Raw genomic sequence first — 12980 nt, 5'->3', positions numbered from 1 at the left:
TGCTCCGTGGGGAATCTGCTTCTCCCTCTGACCCTCCCCCCTCTCATGTGCGCGCGCGCTCTCTCTCTCTCTCTCAAATAAATAAATAAAATCTTTAAAATAAAATAAAATAAAATAAAATGGATTCCTTCCAGATAATATATAGTTGAGTCTTTAAAATTCAATCTGACAATCTCTACCTTTTAGTCAGAGTATTTAGATTACTGCTTGTAATGTGATTATTGATATGGTTGAGTTTAAATCTAACGTCCCGATACTTGTTTACTGTGTCTTACCTATTTTTTGTTTTCTTTTGCACTGAGTCTTTTACATAATCCCAGTTCATTCCCATTGTTGATTTATTCTCTACAACTGTTCACTGTGTGATTTTGGTGGTTACATTAGAATTTATGGGATGGACTTTAACTCAGAACAACCTGCCTTCACATTATACCCCTCCCCTGGCAGTATAAGAACCTATAAACAATGTGATGCCCTTTCTCTCTTTCTGACCCCTGTGCTAGTGGTGTGATACATTTCTCTTCTACATGTTATACATACACATATTATATTCTCATAATGCATTGCTCTCAATTTTGCATCAAATAATCATTTACTCTTTAAGTAGGTTTAAACAGTAAGCAAAACTCTTTTGTTTTTACCTAGGTAGTTACCATTTACAGGACTCTTTCTTCCTCTGTGTGGATACATAATTCCATTTTATGTCACTTTCCTTCATCGTGAAGCTTTAACATTTCTCATAGTTCAGAGTCTGCTGGTGTTAAATTATTTCAACTTTAAGTTCTGAAAAAGTCTATTTTTCCTTCATTGCCTAGTATCTTAAATACCATTGTCTCATGTATTGTGTCTTTTTTCTTTTTTAACTCTTTTTAAGGTAGAGGGGTAAATCTGTTCTTTCTTGCCATATCTTTACCAGAAGTGGCAGTTTACAATATTTTACCAGTCATTTGTCTGAGCACCAAATAAATGCCAGCACTGCCCAACAAAGGAGAAACAGCATGGAAGAGGTTCAGAATTTTGGAATGTTGCAACCCTATCCTTTCTCTCCCACAGAGCACCCCCTCTGGTTGGTAGCACACACTCCAGGTGAGGGTCTAGGGCTAGAGGCTCGCAAAAATGTTCCTAAGTTTCTAAGTAAGATTTTGGGATTTGTGGCAGACTTCTAAAAACCTATACCTTCCAGAAAGTAGGCTTAAATAAATCTGAGGGGTAAGAGCAGGAGTGGGGGAGGAGATCCTACATTGCCTGAGGTTTAACCAGACTTGCCTTAGTTTATCAGGATTTGAACACATGAAGTTTTCTGTCATCAGGAATCGTGAGCATATATTAGATGTTAAGTTTATTTATGGGAAAATACACGTACCTCTTTTTAACATGAGTAGATTCATTCTCTCAAGAAGTATTTAGGAAGGTGATGGACCTGTAGGACTATGCACCAAGCATGGTCCTAGGTGCTGGAGAAATTGGAAAGCCCACACAGTCAGGAGCCCCACTCTCCTGAACTTGCATTTTAGTGAAACAAGCACACAGATAATAGTGTAAGTTCAAAAAGCAATGAGAGCTGTAATGAGACAGATAGTATGATGTACTGAGTGATCTCTTTTAGGTAGAGTAGGAGGAGCTTTCTCAGGGAGGTGATATTTTGAGTAAAGGTAGAAGTAGGTTGTGGGGACATCTGCAGAAGAGGTCCTCAGGAATAGGGAGCAAGTGGGAAAGTCCCAGGCTCCATGCAAACCCTCCACAAGTAGGAATTGGGGAGTGGGTGAAGGGCTGAAATGAACACGGGCTGTAGCACAACCAGGGCCTCATGGACTGTGGTCTGTGAGTGACAGCTCCCCAGCAGAGGAAGGGTAAAGTCAGGCATGGGGTTTAGAAGCTGGAGGAAGGGAGTCAGCACTGGCTGGTACCCCATTCATCTTCTCCTCACTACAACATTTTTTGGAAATACTGTCTATGCTCACTGTTCTCAAGCTCCCTCTTCTCCTTTGCTCTTGAAGCCACTGCAGTCTGGCTTTCATCCTCACTGCTGCCTGTGGTTGCCTTGTCAAGGTTACCAACAGACTCCATGTTGCCCAGCTCTGAGGGCATTCTCAGTCCTCATTTGTACAGCGTTTCCCCAGGTGTCCATTCCCCTCCATGGCCACATCTCCACATGGGGAATGGGCAAATCCCATTCTCCTGGCACATGTCTTACTCCACTGGCCACTCTTCCCCAGTTTTCTTCAGTCTTCTTCACTTGTTCCTTCTCATCTGATCACTTAATACTGGAATGATTCAGGGGACTGTCCTTGAGCCTCTCCTCTTTTCTGTCTGTATTTATTCCCATGATGATCTCATCCTGGCTCATGATTTAAATGCCATTTATATGCTGGTGATTCCAAACTTACGACCATTGCATGAACCCTTGTTCTGAACTCAAGACTGGTATATCTGTCTACTTGGATGTCTAATGGGCATCCCAAACTTAACATGCCCCAAAGCGCTCACTATCGATCTTTTCCACAAAACTTGTGGTTTTCCCTATCACTGTGAATGACAGCTCCGTCCTTACAGTCATTCAGACCCAGAACTTTTGAGTCACTGTTTGCTCCCATCTGTACCTTTTTTTATTTATTTGACAGAGAGAGAGAGAGCACACGCACAAGCAGGGGGAGTGGCAGGCAGAGGGAGAAGCAAGCTCCCCCTGAGTAGGGAGACTGATGTGGAGCTTGATGCAGAACTCAATCCCAGGACTCTAGGATCATGACCTGAGCTGAAGGCAGACACTTAACCAACTGAGCCACCCAGGTGCTCCGCATCTGTACCTTTTATCTAATTTGTTAGAGAATCTTACTGATTCCATTGTTAAAACACATCTGTAATCTGACCACTTCTTCCTGCCTCTACTGCTATCCCCCTAATTCCAAGCCATTACTAAATTAATACAACTGCCTCGTATAGTTCTACCTGCTCCCATCCTTACCAGGGAGACCCCTTTCAAAGTAAGTCAGATGATGCCATTGCTCTGTACAGCACTCTCCTGTGGCTTTTCATCTCATTCACCGTGAAAGCCCAAGCTGCTACATGATTTCCTGCATTACCCACCATCATTCACTCCTGCACCCTCACCTCTTACCTCTCTGTCCCTTGTTCACACATGCCCAGATACAGGCCTACCAGATACTGGTTCCAGAACATGCCAGGCAAACTCCTGCCTCAGGGACATGGCCCCTGCTGTTCCCTCTCCCCACTTAACCTTCACACTGATATCTTCCTCAGGTTCTTGCTGTGAGTCTCCTGATTACTCCATTTAAAATAAACCACATCCCCTCCCCTAGTGCTCCACACCTCTTTCTTGCCCTATTTTTCTACATGGTATTTTTAGCATGCTTTATTTTCTGGGTATATGTTTATTTTCCTTTTCTGCCTCTTGCATTGGAATGACAGCTTTAGGAGGGTAGGGATATTCACCTGTTTTGTTCAATGCTGTGACCCTGGTACATAGAACATGGGCTCATGGGAAGCTCTCAATAAATAGCAGTTGGATGAAAAAACAATAAGGCAGAAGGTGAAAAAAGGTATATCACAGAGAGAATTGAATGCACAAAGGCATAAAGATGAGTAAAAGTGAACTCAGGAGAGCTGGGCCTGTCCCAACCCTGCCACTGACCCCCCAGTATGATCCTTCCTCTCTCCAGACTGTGTCATTCTTTCCAAACCAAGGCTGGACTCGCTGACTGTGAAGGCCCCTCCAGCACCAGATCTCTTAGACCTGGATCCTTCACTGGAGAGGGAGGTGGCTCTGGGACGACAGGGCCAGAGGCTCCTGGAAGAAGCATCAGAGGCCAGGGCACAGGGGAAAGAGGAGGGCAAGGCTGAAGCCCAGCAAGCAAGAACTTGCCTGAAAGGAGAAGCCCTGGACCTGCTTTTCTTGCCCAAAGCCCTCTGACCTCTCTTTCCCCTTCCTGCCCCCATCCCACGCCAAGCAGGCTTTCTAGTAAAACCTGAGTGGCAGGAAAATAACACTCCTGCAGTTTCCATCTCCCCTGTCTACACTTTGCAGCTCTCTGGTCTTCCTCTGTGACAACCATGGGCTCTTCCTGGGGATGCAACAGGACTCCCATATCTATCCCATTCAATGGGCATCTCTGTCTTTAGTGGTGGAGAAAGAGGTTGGTTTGGGAACAGAGACTCCCTGCTTGATACACTTGTTGGCTGCGAGACCACTGGCCATTTTTTACACTACTCTGTGTCTCAGTCCCTCATCTGTGTCATACATAGGATTAAGTTAGAGGATGAGGAGTATTTCGCACTATGTCTCATTAACAGCAGGCTTTGCAGGTTTGTTTCCTTTGCATTCTCCTCAGGGAGACTCTTGCAGCCCTGCTCTATTCTCACTTGCATCCATGCACAGGCCAGGTAGCTGAGTGTTCACATGGCATGGCATCGAAGCACACCCATCTCTCAGTTTCTGTACCTGTTGCTCCATCAGATGGGACCTTCCTAAGAGCAGAAGCAGGGAGTACACCCTAAACCTAGGGTTTGCTGAGGTCACCAGTTGTATCTCCCTGACTGACTGGGAGGGTCGGGGGGCAGGCCAAGGCTCTCACCGGTACACTGGCCCAGCTGGGGCCCCAGATGTCATCACTTGCCCTGACTCTGCACCGTGGCCTGGTTTGCTGGAGATAAGAAGCCGGTAGGCACATTTCAGGTAGGACAGACTGGGCACTGTTTTATAGTCTGGACCACACCAACCCATCTGGAGGCCTAAAGCAGTTGGACAGCTTCACAACAAACTGTCCACAAACACAGATTATAGAGGAGGTTAGAAAGAGGCCATGCCGGGGCTGCTCACAGGAGCTCAGTAGGACCCAAGAGAGGCAAGGAAATGCAAGCACTAACTCATCCTGGTGAAAGCCTCTCTTTCAGGACCAGATATGTTGCCAGGTCACGCCCACCACACAAAACTACACACACTCACACACACTCCTACACACACACATGTGCATGCACGTACTCCATACGCATGCAAACCAGTTCAAAAGTCATTTTAAGAGCAAATACTCCTCTCAGGAGGCAGCTGATGCAGGGTCAGATGTCCCCCACCCCCCACCACTCCCTAAATAGCAGGGGAGGCAGAGGGATGGAGAGTGTAAAACCAGGAGGTTGGCCAAGTCCTGAGGTGTCCCTGACTCCTTTGACTTGTCTGACCACTGGCAACCCTTCTTGACAGACTGCACAGCTGGACTTTGTCCCTCTTTCCCTTTTTGTTCTGCACCTACCTCTTGTCTCTGCTCTGTGATGTCCCTCCCTATTCCCTCCACCTGTGGCCTTGTCATTCTTCTAGTCTGCCTTCTACCAGATGTGCTCTTCTAGGTACTGCCTTCAGATCCTGCACACAGCCTGGGTGAAGTCTTACCCTAAGTGTCCTTTGCCCATCATCTGCATTCTCTGTGGTGGGCAGAGACCTTGGCATCCATCTCTGGCCCCATGGATCTGTCTGTATACTCCTCAACTATCACCTGGATTCCTTTTTTTGTCCACATCAAGGTTAGACTCAAATGGCTGCCTCTCTCCTGCCCACATGGGGCCCCAGGCCCCTCCAGGAGCCATCATGCCTTAGGAATGCAATCCCATTTGGATTCCTCAGTGAGCCAAGCATGAGGGAACACAATCAATCTTCACGGGGCCTCATGCACAAGGGAGACAGTCTCCTAGGCTGAGCTGAAGTACTGCCTGAGGCTCAGGAGCAGGCCATCCAGAAGGAGTAAATGGGAAATCAGACCTGGCTTCTGTCTCCACTCTACTCCCATGTATTGTGGGACTTTGGGGTTTCAGGCTTCCCATTGGCAAAATGAGAAACTTAAAGCTGAAGGTTTTTGAATACCTTGCATCCTTTAAACTCTATATATAGGCCAGTAACACACTGCATTCCATCAGCAAACATTGGCCATGACTCTCAACAATAAAAAAGTCAGTTTGAGTACAGTCTATGTGCTAACCACATGTATTACCTCACCAACTCCTTACAGGAATAGAAGGAGGTATTTTTATCCCCATTTTATAAACAAAGAAACTAAGGACCATAGAGTTAATGTGACTTGTCCAGATAACAAGAGGTACAGTAAGATTCAAACCTGGGCCTGTCTTATTCCAAGGCCAGTGCTCAACCTTGAACAGTAACATCCTCCTGGTTGGATTAAGCTAAAATAAACACCAGCACCAGCCAGAAAGTAGAGTTTTCTATTCCCAGGACTAATGAGGGTCAACCCAAGCACATTTTGGCTGCATCTGAGCAAGAGAAGACTGGCCCTTCTTCCAGAAAACCTAGAACTGACCACAATGGGGTCAGTCAGTAAATGGCTGACTCATGGGGTTGGAAGATATCTGAGATTATCCCATGCAACATGTCACTGCCATCAGACACTCAGTCACCTGGGGAGGCAGCCTGCTGGGGAAGAGAGTCCACTGCATGGAGATCTGGATCATGTGGTTTCCAGCTCAGCTCAATTGCAGACCTTCTGTAGGCCCTTGGGCAAGTCATATCTCCTCTACAGACTTCAGTGCCCACCTGTCACTACAGGGTCCTGGCTGCCTTGCAAGCACCAGGCTGTGTTAGGAAGCTCTTATGTACCAGGCACTAGATGAGGTCTTCCCCATGCATTAAGTCCCCTCAGTTCAGGCATGCTCCCGCATTCTGGTACAGAGATTCAACTACAAAGAATGTGATTGCCTAAATAGTGAGCCCAAGGGGGAAGACACCCTGCCACCTGGAGGGGGAGGGCACTGAGCATCTCCTTTCCTCCACTACTGATAGCCTTTCATGCCTTTGCTCCTCTTGCTGTTCCAAGAGTAAAACTGTGACTGGTTTTCTACAGCAATCAGCACTGGGGACTGAATATGGGAACCAGCAATCCCACAGGACAAAGAGGGGAAGCCAGAGGAAGACAAACAGAGGCAAATGGAACACATCACCCCAACCAACCCAGAAGCCCAGGGAGGAAGAATCAGCCTCTTGGTCCTTTGTTGGTCTTATCTCCCTTCCTTGCCTTATTCCCTCCCAGAGCAGCAGATGGGCTCAAGAGGCGAATGAGGAGTGGAGGTCAGGTTCAGGAGGATGTGAAGGAGAACAAGGAGGATTCAGGGCATATGGGAAGCCTATCAGTGAGGGTTGCAGATTGGGAGATGATGTCAGTGGCAGTGACCTGGTCAGAGGAGGAGGCCTATGGGGAGGAAGGACAAGTTAACGGCTTCAGAGAGTGGGGGCATTGCCTCACCAGGAAACAGTTTAGGCATGGATACCTAAGATGGGAACACAGGATCTCCTGGTCCAAGTCACCTTCCTAGGACCCTCTGCCATTACCCCATAATGCCAGCCTACTAAGAGCTATCCTTGACATCCTCCCCACAAGGCAGTGAAATGCAGTAACCAATGCTCCCTCCTCCCCACAGCTAGGCAATAGTTCAAATGGATTGTCTCACTCAGAGAGAAAGAGAACCCAGCCGGTTTCTGCCTCTGCAAGAGAAATATCCAGGGTCTCCCTGGGTTAGGGAAGAGCTAGGGTAAGGCCTCTGCCATGTGTCATGGGATATGAGCTCATCCTCATTACACTGGGCGGGGGCTGGACAGTTACCCAGACTCATCATGTGCACCCAGGGCCTATGAGATCACTCACACAGACATTGAGAGAATCTCCCCCATATACATGCACCTCTGTCCCCTAAATGGGGCAATCTGAGGGCAGAGCATGGGGCCTCTGAGCCCTTAAAATGCTGGGGCTTCTCCAACCCTTCCCCTGCACACACATACTACCTCAGCTCCCTGCTCCACACTTCTCCCCACACCCTAGATTTGCCGAGTGGCCAAAGGTTCACACACACTGTCTTCCCCCCAAAGCTCTCATTATGCTGTGAATCAGAGGGCGGGAGGAAGATCTGGCAGATAGGAGCCCCTAGAAACCCATAAGACCGGTGTGACTTCCTTGAGCAGGGCCTGCTGCCCTGAGACTGACTGTCATGGGCTGGGGAGAGGCAGATTCCTCCCATGTGAGGTCAGCATCTGAGTGCAAGTCATGGGTGCCCATGTGAAGATGCTTGGTTAGTTCTTCATGGGGGAGGAGGAAGGCAGAGGGTGTGAAGAGGGCTTTCCCTACCTCAGAAGATAGCTTATTCCTGTGCTACAGGGAAGGCAATGTGAGGTCCTGGGTGGGTTCAGAGAACAGATTGGGCAAGGGTAGAGGGTAGTATTCCAGAGGAGGGAATGATCCTGTCTTTTCAGACTGAGCCCCAGGCACATGGCAAAATTAACACTATAAATAGATCTATTTGGGGCTGGGAGGAAGGTGCCTATCAGGAAACCATTGGGAATCAGGACACTCCTCAAAATTAGCCCCAGAAATGAGTATTTGCCTACATATTATTCTAAAATTTCCTTTTGATTAGGTTGTAAAGAAGAGAGTTTAAATAAATGTTGTCTACAAAATAAGCTATTACCCAATCATTAAAAAGAAAGGCAAAGTCACAATTTGATTTTGTTCATATACTCGTGCACATGCACAATGCTAAAATGTTTAATAGTGTTATCTCCAGGTGTTGAGATTTACCATTCATTCATTCCTTCAACTAATATTTATAGAGCACTTTGTATATGTTGTGGTTATGATAAATTCTGGGAACATGGTAGAAAACACAGCAGGCAAAACCCCCCCTTATGGAGCTTATTTTCCAATGGAAAGATAAAAAAGAAACAAGTGAACAAATACAAAAAGGGCTCTCAACTGTTATCAGTGCAATGAAGCGAACCAGAAGATAAGCCTCTAGGTAGGGAGTCAAGGAAGGCTCTCCAGCAGACCCCAGCACTTATCGGAAGCCAAAAGATACAGAGAGCCAAGAACCCTGCAGAAGCCAATCGGCCAAGAGAGAGCAGACACCAAGCCCTGAGGTGGGAAACCCTGGACTTGTCCTAGGAACTGAGGAAACCTAGTGAGGGTCTTTGAAACTATAGCAGTGAATTTGGATTCCAGATGAGCTTGGTCACTTTTGGCATTGAAGAGGGATATGCTCCAACCCCCACCCTGAAGAGATGCTTAAGCTATTTTTAAAGAATGATTTGGAGAAAGCAATGGATGATTTGGTTTTGATCTTTATACCTTTATGCACTCTAAGAAAATTATAGAAAAAACAATAAAAAGCAATATTTATTATGTTATATATTTTATATTTAATACCTGTTTCCTTGTGTGAGTGATCCATGCTTTGGAGTATTTATGAGCATGGCTTTCTTGAGAACTTCTGTAACTACAAACTTGGTCATGGGACCTAGGCAGCCCCTAGCTCACAGCAGAAGACCCCTACAAGCCTTCTACTTGACCCTTCTGGTCTAAAGTTTGACCCCCTCAGGACAGGATTTATTTCCATACAGATTAGAGTTATAGGTATGTCCTGAGAGCAGATGGACTGTGGGCTAGTGGCCACAAGAATCCCCAGCAACCCCATCCCTTCATGAGATGTGATTCTTCCCACCCTGATACCACATACCCCAGCCTGAACATCCCATAGAAACACATAACTTTCCATTCCATGCCCTTGGAAATGAATCTCCAGGCCTAATTATCAGGATGACCCTGTTTTACAAGTGAAGAAATTAAGATTCAGAGAAAAGGCTTGGCTGAGGTCACAAAGCAATAGGAAAAGAGGACCAGTTTCCCAAGATGCTTCTCTCACCTCCCCATGCCCAGGTCAGATGAGTATCACAGGAGTGATGGAGCCCCCAGAGTTCTCTGTGTGTCTCCATGAAAAGGGGCCCTGAGGGGTTTTCTGCTTCAGGTGCCTGTGATGAGTCAGAAAGGGGCTGAAGGAAGTTGACCAATTTGAGTGGTGAAACCAGTCCATCTCCTTCAACCAGGGAAGGAGGTTGGGCTGGGGAACAATATAAAGGGCACCCTGGCCCCTGTTCAGCTCAGAACTCCACGAGAGGACTCTGCAGCCATCTCTACTGTGAGTCTGGTAAGTATTAGCTGGGAGGACTGGGGCTGGCACCAGGGGCATCCAGCACACTAGAATGTGGCTAGGGTGGCCAGCCTGGGCAGGTGCATGGATTACTCTCAGGCTGGATTCAACTGGACTACCTGTCTTTCTAGGAGGGCTCAGGTCACTATGCTGAAGGACATATGTCATGGCATGGAAACACAGGAGAGCAATCCCTTCCCCTCCTGTCCCATCTTTCCTTGGTTTGATGTTTTGGAGTGTGTGTGTGTGTGTGTGTGTGTGTGAGAGAGAGAGAGAGAGAGAGAGAGAGAGAGAGAGAGAGACAAAAGAGGTAAGATGGGGATGAGGGGGAGTACAGTCAATTTCTTCCCTGAAACTGTTTGATTTGGGCTGACCATGATTGTTCTTTAGGAGGGCAGGGGTTTGAGGGAAATGCATGTAACTCTTGTTGTATTGCAGAAGGAAGAATGGCAAAATGGGGAAAATCTTTTATTTGGAGAAACCCAGGCAAAGCAGAAGCTGGAAAACCCAACTTAGAAGTACAAGACTTGAAAGAACTGGCTCTGCTTCCCAGCAACCTTCCAGCCCCTCCCCCCACCCCATCCCCTAAGTGCTAGGGCTGCAGCTAAACCTGTGAAGGTCATGAAAGAAACCCCTTGAGTTGAACAAGCCAATCTGCTAATTTTATAGGGGAGAAATCTGAGGCCCAGCAGGATTAAGTGACCTGCTCAGAAACATACAACCTTTCAGTGGGATAACTTAAGCTGACTGTGTGCTCACCTGTTCTGTGAGTAGTCCAGGGTATGTGCCATGGACCACTGATTTTCTAGGACTCAGGAGTCCTCCAGAAGTACCCCTCTTTTCCTAGGGCTTCACCTTTTCCCATCATAACCCCAGAACTCATCTCTCCTTCTTGGTCAGTAGAGGTCAAAAGTAGGGGCAGAGGCAAGGATTAGGCAAGAAATGGCACCCAGTAACTCTGAAGACAGACCTCTTCGTTGGCTCTTTCTAGGAACAAAAGGCTCCCAGGAGGGCCTTTCTTGGCCCTCCCCCCCCCTCGCCTTCACTCTGCTGCATCTGGGGAACATAGCCCAGAGTGGGTAGGAGAGCCCCAACCCAAGGAAAGAGAAGGCATGCTGAGAAACCATGCCCTTCTGCAGATTCTGGGGATTCATCCACTCCCTCTGCCTTCAGTCACCTTTCTGACCCCTTCTGTTTTTCAGGTTGATCTAAAGCAGCTTCCAGGATGTCCCAGCAACACACTCTGCCAGTGACCCTGCCTCCTGCCCTCAATCAGGAGCCCCTCAAGCCTATTTCTCCTCCCATCGATACCCAGCAGGAGCAAATGAAGCAGCCAACTCCACTACCGGCCCTGTGCCAGAAGATGCCCTCCAAGCTCCCAGGGGAGGTCCCTTTGGAGCATGCGGAGAAACACACAACTCTTGTGAAGGGGGTGCCCGAGCAACAATGTGAGCCACAGCAGCAGCAACAGCATCTGGAACAGCAGCAACAGCAGCAGCAACAAGAATCACAGGAGCAGGAACTGTGCCTGGAACAGCCGCAACTGCAGCAGCAACAAGAATCACAGGAGCAGGAACTGTGCCTGGAACAGCAGCAGCAGCAACAACAACAAGAATCACAGGAACAGAAACTGTGCCTGGAACAGCATCTGGAACAGCAGCAACAGGAGTTACAAGAGCAAGAACAGCATCTGGAACAGCAGGAGCAGCAAAAGTCACAGGAGCAGGAACTGCATCTGGAACAGCAGCAGCAGGAGCTACAGGAGCAGGAACGGCATCTGGAACAGCAGCAGCAGCAGCAAGAGTCACAGGAGCAGGAACTGCACTTGGGACAGCATCTGGAACAGCAGAAGGATGAGCCAAAGGAGCAGAAAATACAGCAGCAGCAGCAACAGGAACAGTGTGAGGAACACCAGGAAGCAAAAAATCTGGAGCAGCAGCTGGAGCAGGTGAAAGCACAAAGAGAGCAGCAGCAAAAGAAACAGCTGGAACAGGAGAAGAAGCTCTTGGACCAGCAACTGGATCAAGAGCTAGCAAAGAGAAATGAGCAATTGGAAAAGAAAGAAGAGCAGCTGCTGGAACAGAAGGAGCAGCCACCAGAGCCAGCAGAGCAGCAGGAGGGGCAGGTGGAGTGGCCTGCATTTGTCCCAGCTCCTGACCAGGTCCAAGAGACCCAGCCAGTTCAGCCACTGAAGGGAGAAGTCTTACCCCTCACAGAGCAGCAACAGCAGAAGCAGGAGCTGTATGGCTCCCCAAAACATAAGTAAGCACCCCCAGTATCCCAGAGGCTCTCAGGCCATCCCACACAAGTGAAGAGAGAGCCAGTGGCCTCGCTAATCTCAGGTCCCCAGCCTGGGTGGCCTGCTTCATCTGTGAACCTGTCTGACCCTGTCCTTCTGTTTCTTTGATGGGGCTGGGAGAAGGGGAAGTTATTGTTCAGCAACCACCCCTAATGAACTCGGTCCCAACCTCAGGTGGCCAGAACCTCTGCCTAAGGAGACAGTTACCATACTAACTCTGACTTCGTCCCCAGTATTATAGTTGAATCTGTGAGTGTGTACAATAATACAGAATAAATCCTGGAAGTCCTTGGATCCTGTATTCTCTTTGTCTTTTCTCCTCTGTCTCTCACCATATAAAAACCTGTGTGTGGGTCAATGGTTGCAACAGACTCTCTTGGCCAATTCCCAAAGGAGGAAAGACATCTTTAACCCTGTTCCCCAAACCACCCAATATATTCGCCAGCTTCTTAAAAGGAAACTAAACCAATACCAAACCAAAACAACTTCACTCATGCACCTGAAAGTAAAGCTTGTCAATTGCTGATCATTTGCAGGGACAAGTTAATCTGGTTGGAGGAAGGAGGATCTGTCCACCTCAGTCCAGCACTGCCTTACACCACACATCAGGCCCAATCTTAGCCTCTGGCCAAGCTCAGTCCAGGACCTTGAGCTCCTCTCATCTCCTCACTTTGGGGATGACTCTGGGAAGATA

The 12980-nt window shown here is 47.8% G+C and overlaps 1 protein-coding gene across 1 annotated transcript; it reads left to right on the top strand.

Moving 5' to 3' along the window:
• The first annotated feature begins 11212 nt into the window (after positions 1–11212).
• Positions 11213–12253, top strand: IVL (involucrin). The gene has a single exon (XM_025860071.2). The coding sequence runs from the start codon at positions 11213–11215 to the stop codon at positions 12251–12253; it is 1041 nt and encodes a 346-aa protein (XP_025715856.1).
• Positions 12254–12980: the final 727 nt, after the last annotated feature.

The sequence above is a fragment of the Callorhinus ursinus genome, unplaced genomic scaffold (assembly GCF_003265705.2).
Source record: "Callorhinus ursinus isolate GAN/ISIS: 27379988/994484 unplaced genomic scaffold, GSC_fseal_2.0 scaffold138, whole genome shotgun sequence".
NCBI classification, from domain to species: Eukaryota; Metazoa; Chordata; class Mammalia; order Carnivora; family Otariidae; genus Callorhinus; species Callorhinus ursinus.
Note: the sequence above shows the minus strand (reverse complement) of the source record. Positions and strands in the feature narration are given on the sequence as shown.